Source organism: Sminthopsis crassicaudata, chromosome 3, assembly GCF_048593235.1.
Source record: "Sminthopsis crassicaudata isolate SCR6 chromosome 3, ASM4859323v1, whole genome shotgun sequence".
NCBI classification, from domain to species: Eukaryota; Metazoa; Chordata; class Mammalia; order Dasyuromorphia; family Dasyuridae; genus Sminthopsis; species Sminthopsis crassicaudata.
Window position 1 is genome coordinate 650,583,296 of NC_133619.1, and position 25,545 is coordinate 650,608,840.

At 42.3% G+C, this 25,545-nt stretch overlaps 2 protein-coding genes across 3 annotated transcripts in view; both read right to left on the reverse strand.

Annotated features, from left to right (window-relative positions):
- LOC141564635 (zinc finger protein 74-like) overlaps positions 1–17,599 on the reverse strand; it is a 101,211-nt gene extending 83,612 nt beyond the window's left edge. The window contains exon 1 of the mRNA XM_074307354.1: positions 17,222–17,599. The gene's annotated coding sequence lies outside the window, so the exon portion shown is untranslated. The remainder of the gene's footprint in view (positions 1–17,221) is intronic.
- On the reverse strand, positions 683–17,227 carry LOC141564639 (zinc finger protein 679-like). Of its 2 annotated transcripts, none has more exons than XM_074307364.1 (5): positions 16,632–17,227; positions 14,075–14,201; positions 12,966–13,064; positions 10,598–10,721; positions 683–7,333 (listed from the first exon to the last, which is right to left on the reverse strand). In XM_074307364.1, the coding sequence occupies exons 1-4, from the start codon at positions 16,662–16,664 to the stop codon at positions 10,717–10,719; spliced, it is 264 nt and encodes an 87-aa protein (XP_074163465.1). In that variant the 5' UTR covers positions 16,665–17,227; the 3' UTR covers positions 683–7,333; positions 10,598–10,716. The 2 variants fall into 2 exon arrangements, with proteins under 2 accessions (XP_074163465.1, XP_074163464.1); XM_074307363.1 differs by lacking the exons at positions 10,598–10,721; positions 16,632–17,227 and adding exons at positions 8,100–8,144; positions 16,290–16,589.
- Positions 17,600–25,545: the final 7,946 nt, after the last annotated feature.

Genomic DNA, 25,545 nt, shown 5'->3' on the forward strand with positions numbered 1-25,545 from the left:
TTGTTGGCAAAATAGTTCCTAATTATTTAATTTTGTCTTCATTGGTTGCTCACTCATATTTCATTTTTGATATATTTGGTTTCTCTATTTTAAAACAAATTAGCCAATAATTTAACATCATAATTTTTTATCGATTACTACAATGCTTTTTATTAATTGCTCCTTTAACTTTCAGGATTTCTATTTTGATGTTTAATTTTCATTTGCACTTATGAGAGGTTATTTTTCAGTTGCATGCCCAATTCACTGAACTATTCTATCTCCTACTGGGGTAAGTGTTCAGAAATAGAAATTTTCTCCTAAGAACTCTTTTGGTTGCATCTAAAAATTTTGATATGTTGTCTCATTATCATTATCTTTTGTGAAATTCTTGTTTTATATCTTCTTTTTTGAATCAACTCATTCATTAGGAATAGATTGTTTCCATTTAATTATAAAACTATGTTTCCAAGGCCCTCTATTAAATATAATTATTATAACATTATCAACCTTCCTCTCCAAAAATACATTTTATATTTTTGTTTTTTCCACATATGATGTAAGTTTTTAATAGCCTAAGACATGGTCATTTTCTGTGAAGATGTCATGCATAAGTGAGAAATTGATGTATTTCATTCTATTCTCAAATTTTTCCAGAAGTCTTATCATATCTCGCTTTTCTAAAATTCATTTTCTTAATTCCTTTGTATTTATTTTGTAGCCAGATTTATCCAAATCTGAAAGGGGTAAATTGACACCCTCATCAGTGTAGTCTTGTTTATTTCCTCTTATAAATCATTTTACTTTTCCTTCAAGAATTTGGAGGCTCTGCCATTTAGTGCATGTATGGTCAATAGTGACAGTAATTCATTATCTATGCTATCTTTCAGAAAAAATGTACTTTCCTTCCCTCTCCTTTTTGATTAGACTTACTTTGCCTTTTGCTGTGTCTGACATCATTTCTACTCCTGCCTTTTAATTTAGCTAAAGCATAATAAATTCTGCTGTAGTCACTATTTTGACTCAATGAGCATCTATTTGAAGGGTCTCTTGTATAAACAATATAAAGTTGCAATCTGATTTCTCATCCATCCTATTATATTCTTCCATTTCATAGGTAAATTCAATACATTTATAATTATAGTGGCTAACTGCATTTTCCTCTATTTTATTCTCTTCTGTTTTTTTAACCTGTCCTTTCCTCCAAAAGTTTGTTTTCTTTCTATTCATTAACCCTAACTTCCCTGAATATGATATATTTCCCCTCATTCCCCCTTTCTTTTAGCCTCTCCTCTTCTCATTTATCCAACTAAGAATACATATACATACACATATATGCATTTGCACTTTAAACCAATTCAGTATTCCTTCCATTGTAAAACCTCTTCCTTGAGCAACTTTTTTATGAAATAACTTTGCCTATTCTGCCTCTCCTTTCTCTCCAGATTCATCCATCTTTCTCACTCTTCCATTCTTAGATCATCCCAGCCATTAAACTCGTCTAAGTAGTCACCTTCTGCATTAATAATTATCAAGGTCTCAGGGGATACACATATCATCTTCCTGCATGAGGATGTAAACACTTCAACTTTTTCAAGTTCTTTACAATTTCTCATTCATCTATACTCTTTCAATTTTGTTTTTAAATGTGTAATTTCCTATTTAGCTGTAAATTTCTGGAATGAATAAAAGTGCTCTATTTTTAAATATCCATTTTCCTCTGGTAGGATTATGTTGAGTTTTGGTGAGCAGACTATTCTTAACTTTATTTATTACCTTTTTTACCTTTCAAAATATATTCCAAATGCTACAATCCTTAAGGTAGTAAATGCTAAATCTTATGTGATTCTAATTGCAGCTTCATGGTACTTGAATCCTCTTTCTGGTTGCTTGCAGTACTTTCTCCTTGACCTAAGAGCTGTGGATTTTGTTTAAAAGTTTCCTGGGAGTTTTCATTTTGGGATTTCTTTCAGGAAATGACCAGTACATTGTCTGAATTTTTACTTTGCCCTCAAGTTAAAAGATACCTAAAGAGTATTCCTTTATAAATTCTTGAAATATGAGATCAAGGATTTTTTAAATTATCCCTTGCAGGTAGTCTTAATAATTTTCAAAATATCCCCTTTTTTTGGTCAATTGTTTTAGTATGAGATATTTCATATTTTCTTCTATTTTTTAGTTTTTGACCTTTTTATTGTGTTGTTATTCATTGTATTTCCCTGTTGTTTTTTAATATCTTGTAGAATTCTTAGCTTCTACTTGATCAATTCTAATATTTAGGGAGTTACTTTTTCCAGTAAAGTTTTGCACCTCTTTTACCATTTGGCCAATTCTTATTTTTAAGGACTTTTTTTAAAATTATTTTTGTGCTTCTTTGACTAAGCTATTCTATTCATTCTGCTGCTATAATTCTCTTCCATTTAAAAAAAAATAATTTTCCCCATTTTCCCTCTACCATCCTTTTCTGATTTTCAAAACCTTTGTTGCCTTCTATAGCTTCTCCAAATTTTTTTATTGAATTTATTCCTATCTGCATTGTTCTTTGAGACTTTGCTTCTAAATGTTTCCAAGTCATTGATGCCTTCTGCATTTGGGTCTTGAGTTTCCCTGTCCCCTGTAGTAGCTAGTTATGGTCAGGTTTTTTTTTTTAATTGCTCATTTTTCCAGATTATTTCTGGACTTTTCATGTTGGCGTTGGACTCTTTTCACCACTGCAATGGATGACTCACCTGAGCTTCTGTCTTTTAAGTTCTACTGTTTTTTGCTGTTAGGCTATGGGCTTCCAAGTTTTTAGTGCTTCCAAAGTAGTTCAGGAAAAGGTCTGATCACTGCCCTCTTGCTCTGTGCTTTGGTCCCTCCACAGGTAGGGCCTCTGATACCTTACAACCTTGATTACACCTCTCCAACCTGTGATTCTAACCACAAATTATTCATGGGTGACAGTACTGTCAAATGTCTCTTGATTTTTTGTTCAGCAAATACTAGCTCAGCAGTGTCCTGACATAGCTTTATGACCAGTGTTCTTACCACCCTAATGCTTCTGCCTTTGCTGCAGAAAACCTCCAAATGCCATAGCCAATGCCAGTTCCAGTACACCATGTTCCCAATCAGATCCCACCTCTGTCTACAGACTTCTTTATGACTTCCTAAAATATTCTGGGATACAAAGATGATTCATTGAGATTTTTGTTCTCTCTTTTGCTCATTATTTTTTTTAAGTATATTTAAGTTGTTAAAGACAGGTGTATTGCAAAACTTAGGCAAGCACATTGGTCTCACTCAACCACCTTGTCTCTAGCCTCCAATTCCTTGTAAATAGTTTGCAATTAACCTGTTCATTTTTCCCACGATTTCTATTTTTAAGTACCTCATAATCTTTTTTGCTATAGTTTCAGATTCAGCCCTGGTAAGCCTCTTTCCTAGAATACTGGAAAATGTGGAAAGAGACAACGAATACATTTTTCACGGGAACACAGGTTTAGAGTTGAAAAGGACCATGGGAGTCATTAAAGTCCTCACTTTAGAGATGAGCAAATGGAGACACAAAGAGAGTGTTCCATGCCCAGTTACATAGCTAGAGAGCATTTGAGGTAGGAAGGGAATCCAAGTCTTCCTGACTCTAAAACCAGTTTGATGATAGGATAACTGTGATAACATGACACATGTTCTGAACATCAATTTGAATTATAAGAAAAGTGACTAAACTGTCCACATCTTTAAGATTCTGCTATGACTTGTGATCTGAATAATAATAATAGTAAAAATAACAGCTAGCATTTAAATAGTGATTTAATGCTTACAAAGCATTTTACAGGTATTATCACATTTGGTCCTAAATAAACTGTAAGAGGTAGGTGTACACATTCTATTGAAGAAGAAAATTGAGGCAGTAATAGGTTAAATGATTTGTCCAGGTCACACAGCTAGTCAGAAACGATTTGAGCTCAGATCTTGTGGCTCTAGAAGCAGCACTCTATCCACTGTGCCACTTGCCATCCTCAAGAAATCAGAAACAAATGTCCAAAGATTAACAAAATACACCAGAATGTTTTGTGTCAACAAATAGGAAACAGGTAAAAATTAATCGATTGGGGAATGGCTGATGAAGTTATGGTATATAAATGCTATGGACGATTACTGAGTACTAAAAAACAATATTTCTGAGAAAAAAACCATTAAATTTATAGGACTTAATGCACAGTATGAAATTTGAGTTTTCTAAACAAGACATCTTCCCTTGTTAATCAGATGATGTTAGGATTACAAGGTGAGAACTCAGGTTGTCTGGACAATTACAAGGTGAGAACTCAGGTTGTCTGGACAATTGCAAGTTGAGAACTCAGGTTGTTTGGACAGTGACAAGGTGAGAACTCAGGTTGACTTGACAGTTCTCTGGCTCAGACCTTTGGTTCGGGACTTTAAAGGGAGTTTACACCTTAGGAATTCTAAGAGGAGCAAGTTCATTGGTGGAAGTATTTCCCCATGCCCCATTGAGTTCTCATGTGCCTATTCTTTGGGAGGAGATCTGTAAAATATTTTCCTCTGTGCGCAGGTTTCTTGGGAGCTCTGAATCTCCTCTAGCTCTTGTCCTTCCCCAAATCAGACTGGTCTCCTTTCAGCCTGCCTGGCGTCACAACTCTAACCCAGAGTAGATTCTCTCAGACCCAATGCTGCCCTTCTTTTATCCTCCCAGAGAATAGGCATGGGATAACGCAAGGGCTTATAGGAAAATTACTTCTACCAATAAACTTGCTCCTTTTAAACATGTAAACTCCTCCCCAGAAGTTCAAAGGGGTAAAACTTCTCTTAAAGGCCAGAACTAGAGAATTGTTAAGTACCGACTTAGCACTTAGTAAGAACCTATCATCTCATTATCTCATTAGCACTTAGTAAGAACCTAACATCTCCCCCTTTCTTTTGATTTAACAAGATCCCTGTTTTACCTTCAATATAATTTCTCCAAAGTACAGTCAAATATGAGTTCTATGTAAAAGATTTCTCACAATCATTGTTTTATAAGTCTTTTTCTTTTAGTATGCATATTCTGACATCTAGGGATCTCCCCCTTCTAAATTGAGCAAATATGTAAGGTTTCTCACTGCTACTACTACTACAGATGATTTCTAGCTGAAAGTTTTCCCACAGCCTGGACCCAGAATATCTGATGTCTAACAACCTCTATATTCCATTTGAATATCCTTTCTCATTCATTACATTTTATTTTTATCTTTTATCTTTATGAACTCTATCTTTTATGAATTCTTAGATAGGAAAGAAAGGATGACAGTGGCTAGAAGTTTGACCTCATAGATTACATTCATAAGATTTCTCTCTAGTGTGAATTATCTGATGTAGAGTGAGACTGGGAGCTATGTCTAAAAGTCTTTTTCCATAGATTAGTCATGACATTTCTCCACTGTAAAGCTGCATTTGAAAACCTTTCCACATTGATTACATTCATGGTCAACAAGACTAGTGATGCATCTTTCCATAATGATTACATTCATAAACTTTCTCTCTAGAAGAGCAGGATTGGAACTCTTTTTTTCTTCTCTGAAAGGTTTTCTACATTGAACACATTCTTAAGATATTTCTCCAGTGCAGATTCTGTGATATTTAATAAGAACAAACTTGCCTCTGAAAGTCTTTCCACATTGATTACAGTTATAAGATTTCTCTCCAGTATAAATTATCTGATGATCAGCAAAACTGAACCTCCTTCTGAAAGCCTTCTCATATTAATTAAATTTATAAGATAATTCTCCAGTATGGACTGTTTCTTTCCAATGTGGATTCTTTGATATTCTGCAAGATTGGAGATATATCTCTTTCCCTCTGAAACATTTTCCACATTTAACATTTTCTTAGGATTTTTCTCCAGTGTGGATTCTCTGATGTTTAGCAAGACCAGATCTGCCTCTGAAAGTTTTTCCACATTGATTACAATCATAAGGTTTCTCCCCAGTGTGGATTATTTGATGATCAGCAAGACTAGAACTGCATCTGAAAGGCTTTCCGCATTGATTACATTCATAAGGCTTCTCTCCGGTGTGAATCCTCTGATGGATAGCAAGTCCAGAGCTCCTTCTAAAAGCCTTTCCACATTGATTACATTCATAACGTTTTTCTCCAGTGTGGACTCTCCGATGTATAGCAAGAATGGAGCTGCATCTGAAAGTCTTTCCACATTGATTACATTCATAAGGCTTCTCTCCAGAATGAATTCTTTCATGTTCCAAAAGATTATAATGCTGTCGAAAAGTTTTTCCACATTGACTACATTCATAAGGCTTCTCTCCAGTATGGGTTTTCTGATGTACAGACAGATTGGAACTTCTTCCAAAAGTCTTTCCACATTGATTACATTTATAAGGTTTCTCTCCAGTGTGGATTCTCTGATGTTTACTAAGACTAGAACTGCACCTGAAAGCTTTTCCACATTGATTACATTCATAAGGTTTCTCTCCAGTGTGGATCCTCTGATGTTTTGTAAGATTAGAACTGCAGCTGAAAGTCTTTCCACATTGATTACATTCATAATGCTTCTCCACATTGTGCATTCTCTGATGATGAGTAAGATGGGAGCGCTCTCTGAAAGTCTTTTCACAATGATTACATTCATAAGATTTCTTTCCAGTGTGGCTTCTCTGACGTACAATAAGGGATGAGTTTTCACTAAAACCTTTACCACCCTCATGATCCTCAGAAGATTTCTCTCTACTGTGAATTCTCTGATGAGAAATAAGGGATGATTGTTGCCTGAAGGCCTTTCTGCATTGCAAACATTTGTGTAGTTTTTCACTAGCATGACATTTCTGATGTCCAATAAGGGGTGATTGTCCCTTAAAAGCTTTACCACATTCATTACATTCATAATATTTTTTTCCATTTTGAATTTTCTGATGGTCAATGAGCTTTAAATTACAATAAAAGGTCTTATCACCTTCATTCCTTCTACCATGACTTTTCTTATGTCTAATTAAATCTGATTTCAACCTGAACGTTCTCTCACATTGATTACACTGATAAGTTTGCCCTTCAGAAGGCTTCTCATGAGACTCAAGCTCCACATATTCAGTAAAGCATTCCCTATGTTTACTACCTTGAGTGCATTCATTCCCTGAGATCCTTTCCTTATAGCGAATTAGGACTAAACATTGTCCGAAACTCTTTCCATCTTTATCAAATTCACAGTGATTCTTTTGGTTTTTCCTTAGCTTGATATCAGAATCACCAATTCCTCTCAAATTGAGGTTGTGGTGACCATTATTTATGAATCCCTGGTGGTGTGATTGTTCCACAGAAATGCTCAGCTTGGTGGTAGTCTCCTTCATTTCAAAACTCATTTCTCCATCTGAGGGAAACAAACATATATTTATACATATATATGGACATCTATACTCTCGCATATATATAGATATCTATATTCACATATATACATACATATGGATATCTATACTGTTCCCTCCATTGACATAAAATTAACTGCTTTATTATATATTTCCCTAGGGAAGGAAAAGGGTCTTCAAATTTAAGTGGGCAGAGTTGATTATTTGAAAATTCTATTAGCTCATACTCCCAGGAGGATTTAACATACAAAGCTCTTCACATACAATCACATTAGATCCTCACAACAAACCTAACACAAGCATTACATTCACAACTTAGGCCATGAGCTCAGAATAGCTGAATGACCTGGCTAATATACCAAATCAGTTCTAGCCCAGGCTCCTGGACATTACTTTCCTTCTTATTGATTATATATACTTCTATATCATTGTCCTTCAGTAACTTTGTCAGCATATTTTGGGGGATTCAAAAAGATTAACATTATGATTCCGTGGATACCATTAAGTAGAGAAGTCTTGAAACACTCTGCTACCACTTCACACCTCTCAGATTGGCTAAGATGACAGAAGATAATGATAAATGTTAAGAGGGAATGTGGGAAAACTGGCACACTGATACATTGTTGGTGGAGCTATGAAATGATCCAACCATTCTGGAGAGAGTTTGGGACCATGCCCAAAGGACTGTAAAATTGTGCATACTCTTTTATCCAGCAATGTCTCTGCTGGTCTGTATCCCAAAGGGATCATAAAAGAGGGAAAGAGACTCACATGTGCAACAATGTTTGCAGCAGCTCTTTTTGTGGTGGCAAAAACCTGGAAATTGAGTGGATTGTCACATCAGTTAGGAAAAAGATAAATAAGTTATGGTCTATGAAGATAATGGAATATTATTGTTCTGTAAAAAATGATGAACAGACTGATTTCAGAAAGGCCACAAAAAACTAACATGAACTGATCCTGGGTGAAATGAGTGGACCAGGAGAATGTTGTACACAGTAACAAGATTGTATGATGATCAACTGTGATGGACTCGGCTCTTTTCAGCAATGTGGTGATTCAAGGCAATTCTAATAATCTTGGGATGGAAAGTGACATCTACATTCAGAGACTGAATGCAGATCAAAGTATACTATTTTCATTTTTGTTTTTTTTTCTTTCTTGTAGTTTTTCCCTTTTGTTTTGTCCCTTTGTTTCTTTCTCAACATGACTAATATGGAAATGTTTTAAATGATTCATATGTATAAGATAAATCAGATAGCTTACTATTTGAAAAGAAGGGTGAAAAAGGAAGGGGAGAAGGGAGGGAAGGAGAAAAAATTTGGAGCTCAAAATCTCTTACAAAATAAGTGTAGAAAATTATCCTTTCTGGAAAAGACTTACATGAACTGATGCTGAATGAAGTGAGCAGAACCAGGAAAACATTGTACATTGTAACAACATTATGTGATGATCAACTGTAAAAGATTTGGTTCTTCTTAACAATATAGTGATTCAAAATAATTTCAATAGACTTAGGATGGAAAATGCCATCCACATCCAAAGAGAGAATTATGGAAACTGAATGTGGATCAATGCATCATAATTTCACTTTTTTTGTTTGTATATTTTTCCCTTTTAGTCTGATTTTTCTTGCACAATATGGCAAGTATGGAAATATGTTTAAAAGGATTGCACATATTTAACCTATATCAGATTGCTTGCTGTCTCAGGAAGGGGGGAGTTGAGAGGAGAGAGAAAAATTTGGAACACAAAGTTTTAAAAAAATGAATGCTGAAAACTATTTTTACAAGTATTTTCCAATATTTACAAAATATTATTGAGAAAAAAAGAAAGTAGAGAAGACTTAGCTCTTTGCCTGAGACTCAGATAAGGTACACCTCTAAGTATCTGCAACAAAATTTGAATGTCCATCTTCCAAATGGGTCCAGTATTCTTCACATTCAAACAAGCTATTTAAGTTTGGCAGACACAGTCCAGTCAGAGGTACAGATAATGCTGTGCTGCTGTCAGATGAATCCCTGGCTACTAGGAAGCCTTGGATCCTATTTATTAATAAATGCTAGTCTTGCCGATAAGTTGATTATGCTCTGATTTTTTTGGTGCCTCAATTTTTTTTTAATCACAAATTTTTATTGCAACAGATATGCCACTTGTGACATATATAGTAAGCATTTATATTATTTCATTATCGTGTCTACAAGCATAGTTTAATTTCCCTGGTAATCCTTTTTAATCTTACTTTTTCTTTCTCAAGTCTAAGACCATATCATGACTGCAACCTTGGTTTTTGTATTCACCTGAGGCATACCTATATTCTGTTCTGGTACTTCACTTTTTTTAGAATAACCATTATCCATTTCTTTAAATGTATCTTTAAATGTTTTGGATCCTTAATTTAAGAAAAAAAATCAAAATCCTTGTAATGAACATGATAAAAAAAAAATCCATCTATTTCCTATGTTCAAAAATACTACGTCTTATACTGGACCTTTCCCCCTTCTGTCAGGAAGCGACAATCTTCCAGAAGTGATTAGCATGCTTCACTATTAATCCTATGGCAGCTCTTCCTATTTTATGTTTGACAAAATCTTTGAGGATTCACAATAATGATCTAAGAGGTTTGAGAAAAAAAAAATTTAATGGAATACTGAGCAGAAAATTATTGCCCAATTTTCTTACAAAGATTTTAAATAATGTAAATATTTTCCTCTGAAACACTAACCATGTTCATGTTTCAAGCATAATAGTTTTTCTTTCTGCAATGATTCCAGATTGTCACGATCAGGCAGTGATTATATATAACTTTGACTATTTCTAATTTACTACAACATACTCCTTCCATTTCTCAACCTGACATCAAATTGTTTCCCAACAGTCAGAAAAGTTTGAATTTCAAATGCAAATTGATTCCTAATGGATGGTCCCAGGCACACACATATAGTCATTTGCTTTCTGGAACTGCATCAGAGCAGTTCCCTCATTCCCAGGGTCACCTTGTAAGCACATCACATCAGTAGAACAATCCCCAGATAATATTTGCACAGATGGCAGACTCTTTGAAAATCATGAGTGCATTATGAGCCCTCTTGAACTTACCATGGACCATCACAACTGCTCCACAAAAAGAGGCCCTATAGCACTATTTTATGACTAGAATTTATCTTCCACTTAGGTTTCTATTCTTCAATCTAGCAAATAGATTTTCTTTTTTTTTAACAGTATTTTATCTTTTCCAAATATATGCAAAGATAGTTTTCAATATTTACCTTTGCAAAATCTTGTGTTCCAAATTTTTCCCTCCCTCCTCTTCTTCATGCTCCCCAAGACAGCAAGCAATCTGATAAGTTAAACATATGCAATTCTTCTAAACATATTTCCAAATTCGTTATGCTGAGCAAGAAAAATCAGATCAAAAGAGGAAAAAGTGAGAAAAAAAAAACCAAACTAACAACAACAAAAAGGTGAAAATCCTCTGCTTTGATCAACGTTCAATTTCCACAGTTCTCTCTCTGCATGGGGATGGCTCTCTCCATCCCAAATCTATTGGAATTGGCAAATAGATTTTCAAAGGAACTGGTAAGCAATATCAGCCAGTCATTCAGAAGACTTTTTCTGTCACTGGTAGACAAGAAGGTTATATCTGTCAAGATTCTTTCCATAGAAAGGTTTTCTTATACATACATACGCGATAACTTAAGCAACCTCAGCTTTGGATTATTCCCAGGGATGACAATGGCCTTCCCTCCTACTCACGTGCTGCTGAATGGGGTGAGAGAAAATCACGAAGCCTGGATCCACCACAGCACGCTGCCTGGGCCTCCACTATGGCCAGGAGACCCACTGACAGCTCCCTGACCAACTCCATCCCCCTCATCACAGCAGCTCTTCATCTCCCCCATGAGGCTTGTTCCCACCAACCCTCTAAGCTGAGAACCTGGCCCCTAATTTCATTGAAACTGGGTGTTTAGCAAGAGCTCCCTCACCTCCTCCTCATCTCCCAAAAATCAGAAGCCTTCTTTTTCTCCCTTAACAAGTACCTCATGAACAGGGGGCCCTCCTGCTTGACAAGGCAAATATGCTCAAATGAGCTCATTCCTTCCCGCTTACTCTTCCACCATATTGCTACTCTATCATCTCCATGTACTCACTCATTTTCAGTCTCTCATTTTCTACTGATCCCTTCCCTATTGCCACAAATGAAGCCATTGCTTCCCAAGCCACAAAGAACTCTCATTTGATCCATCCATTCCCAGTGGATATCGTCCTATATTTTTGCTCCCGTTCACGGCTAAGCTCCCAGAGATGGCCATCTGCATTTGGGGTCCCCCATTCCTTTACACTTACTTCCTACAAAATTCTGCAGACTGACTCCCAACACCATCATTCAACTAAAACTCCTCTCTCCAAAGCTGCCTCCCTACCTATTAAACCAAAAGGCCTTTTCTCAAGCCTCATCCTTCTTTATTTCTCTCCAGCTTTTGACACTGTGGCCCATTCCCCTCTCCCTTAATGCTTTCTTCTCTCTAGGTTTTGGTAACACTTTTCCCATTTTGCTTTCTCTTCCTGCCATGTCCAAAATTAAACTCATTATCTTTTCCCCAATCCTGCTATCTTCCTCCATTCCTAATACTCCCTAGGTCACCCTCCTACTTGTGCAGGTCCATAAGCCCTCGGGCACTCAGACCATCCCTACCCACCACATTCAATCTTCCAGAAAGTCCTGATGATTCTTCCTGCCTTCCAACACCACCAATTTCTAAACTCAGTTACCTCCCACCTGACAGTCTAAAAACCTGCTGTTTGGTCTCAATGACTCAGATCTCTCTTCAGATCAATTAGCGCCCTACCCAGCTCACATCTGACCATGTCACTGCCTGCTCAACAAACTGCAGTGGCTCCCTAGCACCAGATGACATATCAAATCCTCTGCTGGGCTATTAGAAGCCTTCATCATCTGTCCCTCTCTTCCCTTTCCAGTCTCCTTTCGCTCTCACAAATGCTAAAATTCAGTAGCAAAGCGTCCTTTCTATTTCTTGGTCAATACAAACCACCTCTGTGGGTTTTCCCTGGCTGCCCCTCATGCCCTGGATTTTCTGAAGCCCCAGCTAACGCCCACCCTCCACAACGAATCTCTTCTACTCTCTAACTGAAATACCTTCCCTCTCTTGAGGAAATTTAATCTTTAGATAGTTCTGTCCATATTGTCTTCCCACAAGGCTGTGAGCTCCTTGAGAGCAGGGGATGTCCCTTGGCATTCTTTGAATCCCCCCAACACTTAAAAATTGTTTGTTGACTTAAAGGCCTAGGAAAGAGCTTGTATTAGAGAGCCTAATCCCTTTCCAGATACTTATGAAAGAGTTCCATGACCCCAAGATCCAAACAATGGATCTTTTAGGATTATAGCTGCTCACTAGAAAGGCGGCAAAAGGCCCTGGAGTCCAAACCCTTCATTTCACTGTGGAGAAACTAAGGTTGAGAGGTTTGATGACTTCAGGATTTTACTGCTAAAAAATGCCTAAAAAAAGAATTTGCCAGTCAATTGTTTCTGTCCCCAAGTCTACCACCACCTTCACTGTGCCATGCAGTTACCTCTTGTGATAGCAGCCCTCACAGACCTGCTTTCACCTCACTCACCTGGACAGGAAAGGTTTCTTGGGCCATCATGAACCAGCATCCATGGTGTTTTTCCTTGTTCAAAATAGGAGAGCAAACCTGCTCTGAGAACTGGAAGTCCTGGGCATGGGGAATAAGGAGAGGGGAGGATGGAGAGACATTCTTTTAGGGAAAGGGGGCATGCAAGAAGTGTTACAGGAGTTTCCCGGGACATCTTAAGGATGGTTTCCATGGTATTTATTGTTGGGAGCTTTGGTGGGGGATCATTTGGAATCAGAAAATTCTTCCTTCATAAAAGGATGAATTAACTCCATAGATTTACCTAGAAATTAAAAAGCAACTCTTGGTGCAGTGAAGAGAACCCAAGGAAGCTAAGAGTTCAAATCCAATCTCAGACACTCATTAGTTAACTGCCCCAGACAAGACACTTAACCTGTTTACCTCAGTTTCCTCAATTGTAAAAATGGATATAATCCCATCATTTATATCATAAGCAAGTTGTGAGAATCAAATTGAGATAACATTCTTAAAACATGCTCCCAGCACAGTGCCTGGGACATTGGGGATTTATATAAATGCTTATTCCCCTCCTTTCCTTTCCCACCATTGGTGCAAGGATTCTGGGGAGGTATAAAGCAAGAACAAGGATACACTGAATAAACTAGGTTTCTGAGAATAAGACTAGGAGCAGTGGACTCCAAATTTATGCTTGCTAAAGAACTTTCCAAAGACTAGACCAAAAGGAAGGGGCTATCTAAGGAGGGAGGGGGTGCCTTTCACTGTCCATCTCCAAGAAAAAGCTTCCTGAGGAAGGTGTGGAGATTTGACAGAAAAAAATTTACATTCAGGTAGACATTAGACTAGAATCTCTGAGATTACTTCTAAATCCAAGATTATTCACTAGTTTGATCTTTGACTTTAGGCCCCCTAGAACCAGTAAGGGACAGCTTCAGGAACAACAAAGAAAACCCCCAGCTCCCTATCATACAACACAAAGACCTTTTACAGAAAAACCAGGAAAACCCTGTCTTGGACATAAAAGATCAGCACTTTGGTCTTACTCATCATTGATAAATGCCAGAAACCCTGCACACTAGGGAAGGAATGTTCCTGGATTCAGTGCTCCTTACCCAGGGAGAGCAGGTTCTGGGCATTCTCTACCATGACCTCCTTGTACAGCTCTTTCTGAGAATGGTCTAAAAGGGCCCACTCCTCTGGGGTGAAGTCCACAATCACATCCTTGAATGTCACCAACTCCTAAACCATCAAAAACAATAGGAATTAATACTGAAAGAGAATTCAGAATTCAACTAGTCCAACCCTCATTGATTTACGGGAAGAGACAAAAGCACAGAAAAGGGAAATTTCCAAAGGTCATAGCCCTGATGAGTGTCAGAGCCAACACTCAGAACCAGAGTCATGAAAAGCCCAATGGAATATCGAGCATAGAGAAATTGAGATATATGTTTCTGGGAATTATTTCTCCCTATGGAATCAGAGAAATTACATGTTCTCTCAGAGATATATGAGGATCATTGGAGGAGAAAGGGAAAGGTGAAGTGAAATTTCTTCTTCATCAGAACAGACTTAAGTGATTTGTTATAAAGAAAATCCCATGAACAGTTGGTGAGATGCTGGCAAATTTATACTCGGAGGGTGGTGGTGATAAAATGTTTCCTGAGATAACTGAAAAGAGAGTTAACAAAAAGAAAAGATCTAGGTTATTTCTTAAATGGCTGAAATAAAGTCTTTTCCAAGTGAAACCATGAAAAGCATCCTTAGTAGATATTAATCAGAATCTAGACTGAACTGAGGCAGAGAATATTTCCAGGGAATGGGGAAACAGCTCTCTATCCTTACAGGAGTACAAGAGCTAGAAACCTGTGCCTGCAGTATCCAATCTGGTCTCAGGCACTTACTGATTGTGTAATCCTGGGCAAGTCACTTAATCCTGTGTGCCTCAGTTTCCTCATCTTTAAAATGATCCGGAGAAGGAAATGGCAAACTGTTCCAGTATCTTTGCCAAGAAAACCCACTTCAAAAAAGAAGCTGCGGTGCATGATCCTGAAAGATGACTAAACAAAAACAACTTGTTATGCTGAGCGCTTGAGGTGGTTCTGGGTGTGATGTTCATAGCCAAAGCATTATGCCTTTGCTTTATGACTTCTTTCATTTGTTAATTGCCTTTATTCATTAATTTTGAAATTTGGTTATATAAAAGTAAGAGTAACCAAGAAGAGGGAAGAAAGTTTCCTTCCTTAATAATAAAGGTAATATTCTATTAACCGAGATGGATCTGATCTGATTTGATCTGATTCCTGAGGAAGACATGGCCAATTTCCTTATGGGAAGTAAAATGTCTACACATACCCTCGAGCTCAGGAAATTGAGAAAATCTTCCTTCTCACTGTCAAAGGCAACACTGAGCTCTCAGAAAACTGTGTATCACTCTCAACTCCCATTTCTCAGCCTCTTATCTAGTCAAGACCAAAGCTTGTGACTTTTACCGCTCCAATACACCTGCTTCTCTCCTCTGACACTCCAACCACCATCTCCCTCCCTCCCTCTGCTGCTGGGTCAGCCGGCCTCAAGATTCTCCCCACTCCAACGGATCCTCCATGTGTTGACAAAGCAATTTTCCTACATTGTAGATCTGATTGTGTAACTCCTCTCCTCAATGAACTTGGCTTCCCCCCCCCCCCCAGAGTGCATCCCCTTGCATTCAAAGCCCATCATGGCATCACATGGTATTCCATCTTTCTTATACCTTGTTTCCTGACACCTCCTTGTGATCCAATGACACTGGCCTCCTTCCTGGCCCAGAAGACACTTCACCTCTGCTTGCAGGGCATTTTCTCTGGCTGTCTTCCATTATTTGAATTGTCCCTCTTCTCATCCCTGTCTCCTGGCTTCCAGCCAAGTCCTAACTAAAATGTTACCTTTTACAAGTCCTTCTCATTCTGGTGCCTTCCTTCGTTTAATTCCATTCTATTGATCTGCCCTTGGCTTGTTGAGAACACTCATAATTGGTTTAGAGACTGCCATTGGTCCAGGCTTCGGGGCACATGGGGGCTCCTTCTGACACTGTCCCTGTCTGGCACCCTGTGCCGCCATATTCAGGCTGTCTCTACCAAGGATCCAGACAATTCTTTCGACAGCAGCCTTTGCTCGTGCGCACAGCAGACACTATGTAACTGCCCCAACCCCTTTTCAGACGTCTCCCTCCTTACTCCTTCACTTCCTTTCTAACCCAGGAACACCGGCCTCCTGGCTGGTCCTTGGCCAGGACCCTCCACCCCCTGACTCTGTGCCTTGCCAATGGCTCCGAACGTCCTCCCTGCTCACCTGGGCCTCCTGGCTCCCTTCCAGCCTCCACTAAAGTCTGCCCTCTGAAAACAAGCTTTTCCTGCTCTCCAACAGTGCGAGGGCCTTCATTGGGAGAGGGCCTCCCTTCTGCCCTGTAGGAGCTTGCTGGGACACCGCTGCTGACATGACATCTCCCCATTAAACCGGAAGCTCCTTGAGGAGTAGTAGGAGTAGTTTTTCCTTCCTTTGCATGTAAGGAAAGTTGAACAGAGCTTGGCACCCAGTAGGGCCTTTCTAAAAGTTCGCTGACTTGGCCAAAGAAATGGTAAAGGGAAGGTTCAGAGAGAGCTGGGAAGACACCCGTGTGCAGACGGCACTCACCCGGGCTGGGGGTCTGCGGCTCCTGGGGGCCATCTCCTCCGGCTCCGGCTCCCTCCTCGGGCCAGGCCTCGGTCCTCTGCAGGCTCCAGAAGCTGCCAGGCTCTCCCTTCTTCTCCAGGCCTGCAGGGACAGACAGGGAGTGAGTCCCACAGGAGTCAGAAAGTCCACGGCCCTGCCCTCGGACCAGAGCCTCCCACAGGGAGGGAGCAGGAGGGGTCGGGCTGGGAATGAGGATGGTCTGGACAGGAAGCCTCCCTCCCTCCCTCCCTCCTCTGCTGCTGCCCCCTCCTTCCACAGGGACCCTGAGGCAGAAGGGGGGCTGAGGTGTCCCAGAGGGGATCAGAGCAGTCAGAGCCCTCCCTGCAGCCCCTCCCCCCCCACTCCAGACAACCCTCCCTGCTGGGCCTAGGGGGGGGGCAATGACCCGGGGCGCCCGAGGCAGACACAAGCCTGAGCGGAGGTCAGTGGCCTGCAGGGGCCGAGCAGGGCCGGGGAAGCAGGAGGTGGGAGGCGGGGGGAGAAGGGAGAGGGGCCGGGGGAGGGACACAAGAACCCAGGAGGGAAGCAGGAAGCCTGTGCTGGGCTCTGACCAGGAGCAGGGAGGCTCCTCCTGGAGGCTGGAAGGAGACTGGAGAGAGGAAAGGCCGAGGTCCGACAGGAGCCGGCAGGAGGCGGGCACGGGCAGGAGCTCTGGGGTCGGGGCAATGAGGCAGGGGCCTGGGTCCCTCCGAGGGAGGCCTGGCGGGAGGGCGGCGGGGAGCTGCGGATGGAGCCCCAGGCCACTTAGGTCGCAAGGGGGGCCTGGACAAGGGAGGGGGGGGACCCTCGGCGCGAGGACGAGACCCCCAGAGGCCCCACCTACCCGGGAGCTGCAGGCCCGGGGCCGCTTCAGCAGGGAGGCGGCCGCAGCTCCCGCTCCCGGCCCGGAGCCCCAGGCCTTCTCCCCCAGGCAGGACCTCGGACAGCCGGCTTCCCCTCCCCAGCACGGCCCTCCGTCACGTGCAGGCCCGGGCCACTAAAAACGAGCCTCTCCCCCCAGACTCCTCCCGGGCCGCGGGCTCCGCCCACACTCGGGCCCGCCTCGCAGCCCTGCCCCGCCCCCGGGCCGTCCCGCCTCCTTCCTGCCCCGCCCCTCCGGGTTCTGGCTCTCCGTGACCGCTGGGGGTGGGAGCCCGGGGCCTCAGTCCCTCCGGGCTGGCGTTCCCGCGTTTCTACGGGGATTCCCGGTTCCGCTCCCCCTCCCGCGGGGTCGCTTCCCTGCTCCCGTCTTAGCCAATCCGTGGGCGGAGGGTCCTTCGGGGTTGTTTCTTTTGCTTTCCCCTAATTACTAATTATTTTTATTAAAGCTTTTTTTCATTTTCAGAACATCCGCCGGGGCCAAACCCGGAGTTCCAAACGCCCCCCCCATCCCAAAGAAGCCAACAAAGTTAAACAAGCTTTACTAATGATGCGGAGCAATTTGCACACGAATCCTGATACTGATTTCTTCCTTTGTAGTTTCCGGAGAAGAAATCCATGTTATCAATAACCATACATTAAAAAAAAGTTCCACTTCTGTAACCACTTCTTATCCAAGTCCCTCAAAAGGACCGATGGCCCCAAGCTGAAAATGACACGTTGGGCGGGGCGACGAGTGACGGACGCACGGACGGCACTTGCGGGGCGGCGCCCTGAGAAGCGAGAGCTCCTGCGCGGGTCGCCCTCCTAGGCCCGGAACGCGTCCGCCAGCCCGCGGCACCTCAGCACGATCAAAAAACGGAAAAGAGCCCACGTGGTCAAAAATCCTGTGGAGACTGAAGTGAGGGACCCGCGGCTGGAAGTCGTGACACATTAATAATGGATTGAAATACGGTTTTACCAGAAAGTTCTAAAAAGACTAGATGGAGAAACGATGTGTATGAACTGAAGCTGGGCTGGGATGAGAGGGGAGCCCAGACTCGAGCGGGAAAGGGACAGTTTCTGAAAGAGCCATCACCCCGCCCTCCATCAGAAGGACCTGCAGCCCCCGACGGTCCCGGGTGGGGGCGGGGGCGAGTTGGAGTCCAAGGACCCAAGTATGGGAGGGAGGGGTGTCCTTGGGGATGAACCCGGTTGTCCGGGAGAGGAGGCGTAGCTGGAAGCTAAAGATAACGGCAGAAGAGGGGGCGGGGCATCACACACGCAACCCCCCCACCTCCTTCCGTAGCTTGCGATCCTGAGCATGCGCGGATCCGGAGACTACATTTCCCAGAAGCCCCGCAGCGCGCTCCACTTCCGCTGCTCCGCGTAGTTAACCCCGGTCTCCAGGCGCTCACCTATTTCACCCGTCTGGCTCAGTCAGCTCAGTATCTCCTGTGGACGCTCGAGGCTCGAAACCCTCCCCTCCATCCCTCCGCCGAGACCCAGGGTCCCGAGTTCCGACCCACGCCGGCACCGCGGCCTGGAGCACCGAACTCGGACGTTTTGAGCGGTTCCTTCCACTTGAAAACTGGCTTCGAGCGTCCCCGCCCCTGCCCTCACCGGGCCCCCCGCCCTCCGCGAGGAAACCGCCAAATCGCGACCTCCCCTCCCCCCCAGCCTGCCTCACCGGGACGAGCCTGTGGCCCTTCTCTGTCCGGCCACCCGCACCCCCGGACCCAGGAATCCTGGGCCTCCCCCGCCCCCCACAGTCTCCAGTGCCCCCACCCCCACATCCCAACCAAGGCAGTCCTCCCTGCCCCCTCCCCGGCCTCGAAATGTGCACCCCCACAACAGGCTTTCCCTCTCCTCCCCAGCAGCCCGGCCCTGACTCAGCCCCTTCCCCAGGGTCTCCACTCTCGCCTCGGGCCCAGCCCCAGGGGGGAGGGGGCGACAGTCTGGACTCTGGAGTTGAGAGACAGATGGGGGGGTAGGGGGGAGAGAATGCTCCCTGTTTACTTTCGGGATTGATTCTCCAGACTGACGCTCCCGACATACCCCCCTAATGTTTGCCCCCGGGAGCCGGCCAGAGATGGGGTCTGTGCCCAAGGAAGCAAGTCCCCACTGCTTTCTCCGGTCCCGGGGGCGGGGACTGGCTGCCCGCGTGCTCAGTCAGCAGCCGTGGAGTGGGCGAAGTGTGCACTGGGGCCGGGGCTCTGCGAGTCCTCCTTTCCCCCCCAGCCCGGGCTGTCCATCACCCTCTTCTCTTCCGTCGGAGCCGGCCTGACCAGGGACGCCCCACGCTGCGCTCCGGTCCTCCCTCCTCTCCCGCTTCACCGGGGGTCTGCTCAGCTCCCAGGATGCAGGACCCTCTCCCAGCCGAGGATTCCCGCGTCTCCTTATCCCTCTCTGCTGACTTCCGGCCTCCCGCCTCCTAGGCGCCCTTGGACATCTCCCAGGATGTGGCGCAGCTAGTCTTGGCTGGGTGCGTCCCAAGCTGAACTCGTCGCCTTTCCCCACCCTCCCCCGTCTGGGGGTCACCATCACCCTCCCCCTGGCCCGGCCTCACACCCGTAGCTATTTCCTCACTTCTGTTTGGCTGTGACGCCTCCTCTCCATCCCCGATATCCTAATTGCTGTCAAGCCTATTGCAGTAGCTTTGGGGAGGGCTGCCTGCCTCTAGTCTCTCCTCGTCCAGCAGTGAAAATACGGGTCTGGCCATGTCACACCCCCCCTCAGCAAACTGCAATCGCCCCTGGGCCTCCAGGAGCAAATACAAAAGCCCCGCCACCTTTCCAGGCCTCTTGCACTTCAAACCATAACAATCCTTTCCAGTAACACTGGAACTTACCCAGCTGCTGGCATTTTCCCTGGCTTTCCCCTAGATGGGGAGAACTCTTAGTCTCCTGGCTTCGTCTCAACTAAAATCTCACCTTCTACCGAAAGTTTTCCCTGATGCCCTGTAGTTCTGGGGCCTTCCTCTGTTGGTTATCTCCAGTTATAACAAATGTTATACCAAATGAACCACGAGGGACAGTCAAGATGGCGGAGCAGAGGCAGGGACTCACCTGAGCTCTTCCCCAAACCCCTCCAAACAACTTTAAATAAAATGCCTCAAGACAAAGTCTGAAGCAGCAAAACCCAAGAAAGGACAGTGAAAAAACTTTAGCTTTGAAAGTCAGCAGAAATGGTCTGTTGCATTGTGGTGAGAATAGAATGCAGTAAATCTGGGAGCCAACTGACTCAATGGTGGCAGTTTCTGCATCTCGGCCAACAGATGGACAGTGAGTGACAAAGGGACCACAAACGGCCCTTTGCTGGCACCAAGGGCAGGACTATGGTTGCATTAGTCGTGGATCTGGGTCGCAGTCCTGGGTCTCATTTTGAGAATGAGGACAAACACATCAGAACTTTGAGCTACAGGGCAGCTGGGCCCTGGGACCAGCACAGAAAAGAGTGCTTGTGGTCATATCCCAACCAGCTGAGTAGTAAACACACTTTTTCTTATACCATATAACCTTGGAAGAACTGAAAACTTACAGGTCCCCAGAAGTATCTCTGAAAACAACTACACAAATGTAGGAAAGAATTGGAAAAGGATGTCAATCAATTGGGGAATGGCTTACATGAAGATAATGGAATATTATTGTTCTATAAAAAATGATGAACAAGCTGACTATAGAAAGTCCTGGAAGGATTTACATGAACTGATGCTGAGCGAAACAAGCAGAGCCAGGAATACACTGTATACAGTAACGGCAAGATTGTGCAACCACCAGCTCCAAAAGACTTGGGACTTCTCAGTGCTTCAGTGATCTGAAGCAATCCCAGTAGACTTTGGACAGAAAATGCCATCTGCATTCAGAAAAAGAACTAAGGAGACTGAATGTAATTTTTTTTTCTGAATATAAATTGGCACATGCTATATTCATTTATTTTTTTGTTTTTCCCATGTTTTTTCCCTTTTGCTCTGATTCTTCTCTCCCAAGATGATTCATAAACCAATGTGTATTAAAAATAAGTAAACTTACTACCAAAAAAAAAAAAAATCCTAAGGCTTCAGACTATGTTCCCTCTACCCCCAAAACATCTGGGTCTTGGTTTCTGACAGACTGCTTGTCAGTTTTCCCAACATTTTGTAAGGATTAGTAAATCTAGTCCCAGATGGAACAAGCTCATTATTTTTAGGGAGCATTCAAGCCTACTGTTACTACCTTCCTCTTGTACAGTCTCAGTTTTGGTCCCGCTAAGCCTCCTTCCTGTAATATAAGAAGAGATGTTGGAGACAGAAGTGTTCTGCACTTTTGATGAGAACACAGATTTGGAAGGGACCGTTGAGGTGCCAAGTCCAACTTATTCATTTTAGAAATGAGTAAATGGAAGCCCATAGATGTTGTTCCTCTTCCAGAGTTACACAGCTAGAGAGCATGTGAGTCAGGATTTGAATCCAACTGTAAACCTTGTTCCCTAACCATTATAGACCATTGCTTTTGTCTTTACTTCTGAATGTCAATTTGAATGAAAAATGACTAAAATGTCTATATTTTTAAGCCCACTGATTTTGCTATGAGAGTTATAATCTAAGTGGAAAATAATAGCTTGGATTTGCAGGATGGTTAAATGCTTGCAAAGCACTTTAAGAACAGTCTCATTTAATCCTTTCACTGACCATTTGGAGTAGTGCCATTATTATCTCCATTCTACAGATGAGAAAACTTGAGCAGGAGTAGATTAAGTGACTTATCCAGGGTCTCACAGCTATTTGAACTCAAGTCTTGTGGATTGAGGGACAGCCTTCCAACCATTGCACTAACTAGCACCCTAAAGAAATCATTACAAAGATAAATGTTCAACAAAATATTTATACCAGGACTTTTTATGCCAGCTGATATCGTGAAAGCAACTGAGGACTGGCTGAAGAAGTTATGGTGTTTAATGTCAAGGCTTATAGAGGAGTCATGAGAAACCTTAAATTTCAAGGTAAAATTCAATCCATGTTAAAGGCTTTATGCACAGTGTGAGATTTTTTTATATCTTGAAGTCTGTGATGTAGGCAGAGGTATTTCCTCACTAATTAGATCCATGAATTTTATTTCCAGCAAGATTCCCCCAATTTACAGACAAGTCTGAGCTTCAGAAGAAGCCTTTCCACAATGCTTGCTTTTGTAAGGCTTCTTTCCAGTGTGAATATTGTAATGTTCGATGACCTCCTCCTTCCAGCAAAAGGCAACTCTTCATGGAACTCATTCACAAGTCTTTTCTCCACAATGAATTCTCTGATGTAAAATAAGAGATGATCTCAGGCTGAAGGCCTTCCCACACTGAGTCCAAGAAGGGCTTGTCCCCAGAATGAATTTGCTGCTATCTTGCCAACTCTGTATTACATTTGAAAGCCTTTCCATAGTCATTTTATCTTGTATGAATTTTCTTTTGGGAAATAAGGGATGGCTTTAGCTTGAATGATCTTCTCAGGTGTTCATTATGGGAAGAATGTACATTAAAAGCTTTACAACATCCCAGACAATCACAAGATTTCTCTCCAGTGTGAGTTCTCTGGTGGTTAGCAAGATGGGAGCTGTGTCTGAAAGCCTTTCCACAGTGATTATGTGATTAAAAAGGTTCAAGAGACATAGTTTCTGGGTAATTTAATAATTTTATTAAGGCCAACAAAAGATGGTCATTTCATGCTGGAGAGCAATTTGGAACTATGCCCAAAAAGTTATCAAACTCTGCATGCCCTTTGATCCAGCAGTGCTACTACTGGGCTTATATCCCAAAGAAATACTAAAGAGGGGAAAGGGACCTGTATTTGCCAAAATGTTTGTGGCAGCCCTTTTTGTAGTGGGTAGAAACTGTAAAATGAATGGATGCCCATCAATTGGAGAATGGTTGGGTAAATTGTGGTATATGAATGTTATGGAATATTATTGCTCTGTAAGAAATGACCAGCAGGATGAATACAGAGAGTCTTGGAGAGACTTACATCAAGTGATGCTGAGTGAAATGAGCAGGACCAGGAGATCACTATACACTGCAACAACGATACTGTATGAAGAAATATTCTAATTGAAGTGGAAATCTTCAACATAAAGAAGATCTAATTCAGTTCCAGTTGATCAATGATGGACAGAAACAGCTACACCCAGAGAAGGAACACTGGGAATTGAGTGTAAAATGTCTGCACTATTGTCTTTCTACCCAGGTTAGTTATACCTTCGGAATCTAATTCTTACCGTGCAACAAGAAATTTGGTTTTACACACAGATATTGTATCTAGGTTATACTGTAACACATTTAACTTGTATGGGATTTCCTGTCATCTAGGGGAGGGAGGGGAAAATTTGGAAAAGTGAATACAAGGGATAATGTTGTAAAAAAAAAAAAAAAAAAAAAGAAAAAGAAAAAATTACCCATGCATATGTACTGTCAAAGAAAAATAATTATAAAATTAATTTTTAAAAAAAAGGTCATTTGCCCATGTCTCTTAGACCAGAAAATCATAGCAACAGACTCACAATTTAAGTACTCTTTGAAAGAGTAAGTGGTGAATGAGGGACTGAGTGTGAAACTTGGAATGAGGTCCTGAGTAACAAGGTAGGGTTGTCGGAGAAAGCCTGAAGTACTGATAAAAGTACAGTACTCCCTGATGCAAGTAGGGAAGGATGTAGATGAGGATCCACTCAGCCTTACAGTCCCATCTCGGTGGAGGTCTTGGGTTACCCCATCTTACTGAGTCCAATCAGAAACCCAAGTTAGGATGTCAAAACCCCCAGGTTAAATTTCCCCTATAAATCTTTCCTGAGTCCCTTTTAGGTTAGCTCACCATGGTGATCAACCTTTCTTCCCATCCTACCCTTTCCCCTCCTCCCCTGACACCACACATGTATATGGTGTTTTTCTCCTAATTATACCTCTTTTTTAACCTGCCAGGCAATGGCATACTCCCACTTCATGGCATATTCCTTATCTTTTCTCTTGTCAATTGTTAAAACGTTTTCCTTATTATATAATCTCCCAAATCTATTTCATATTTAATCTGGTACCTCTTCATTTTGTCTGTAACCTCATAAATGAAAAAAAAAATTTTGACAGGAAGAATGTCCCATTTTGAATTTGTTACAAGTCTTGTCCCTGACCTTAATTGCTCTCCTTATACCTCATTACTTGGCCTGAGAAATTATTTCTACTCTGACCATGGTAGCCTTGAGCTATATAGACAAAAGAATCTGTCTCTGTGACCCTGGACAAGTCACTTAACCCCAATTGCCTCAGAAAAAAAAAGTCACTGAGCAGAACAAAATGGATTTTCCCACCTTAGATTAAATTCCTTGTGATTGCTTGGGGTCAGACCTAGATAGAGAAGAGTTAAGGCAATCTCTTTAGCAGTAATGACCTTCAAGAAACACATTTAAAAAAAATTTTTTTTGAGGCAATTGGGATTAAGTGACTTGCCCAGGGTCACACAGCTAGGAAATGTTAAGTGTCTGAACTAGATTTGAACTCAGATCCTCCTGATTTCAGGGGTGTTGCTTTATCCACTTTGCCACCCAGCTGCCCCAAGAAACAACTTTTTTAAAATGAAGAATTTAAAAGGAAAAAGATCTGAATCTCCCTAAGATATTGGTCATTAATAGTCATTTCTTTCAATTACATTTATAAGATTTCTTTAGGTTGTGGATTCCTTGCTGTACATAAGAGGAAGAGTGCTACTGAAAGCTTTGCTACATCCATGACACTTGGCTTTCTCTCCACTGTAGATTCCTTCATGTGCAGCAAGAGTGGAACTATATCCAGAAGCATTTCCACATTGATTATATTAATTAGGTTTCTCTTCAGTATGCATTCTCTTATGAAGAGCAAGATTGTAGCTTCCTTGGTGGATCCTTCCACATTGATTACACGCATAAAGTTTCTCTCTAACCCAAAAAGGGATGGAAGGAAAGAACCCTGAAATTAGGGAATAACCCTAAGAGCTCACCGGTGGAAATTTGCCATCTGAAGCTTTTTCCACGAAGAACTACAAACCAGAACCTGATTC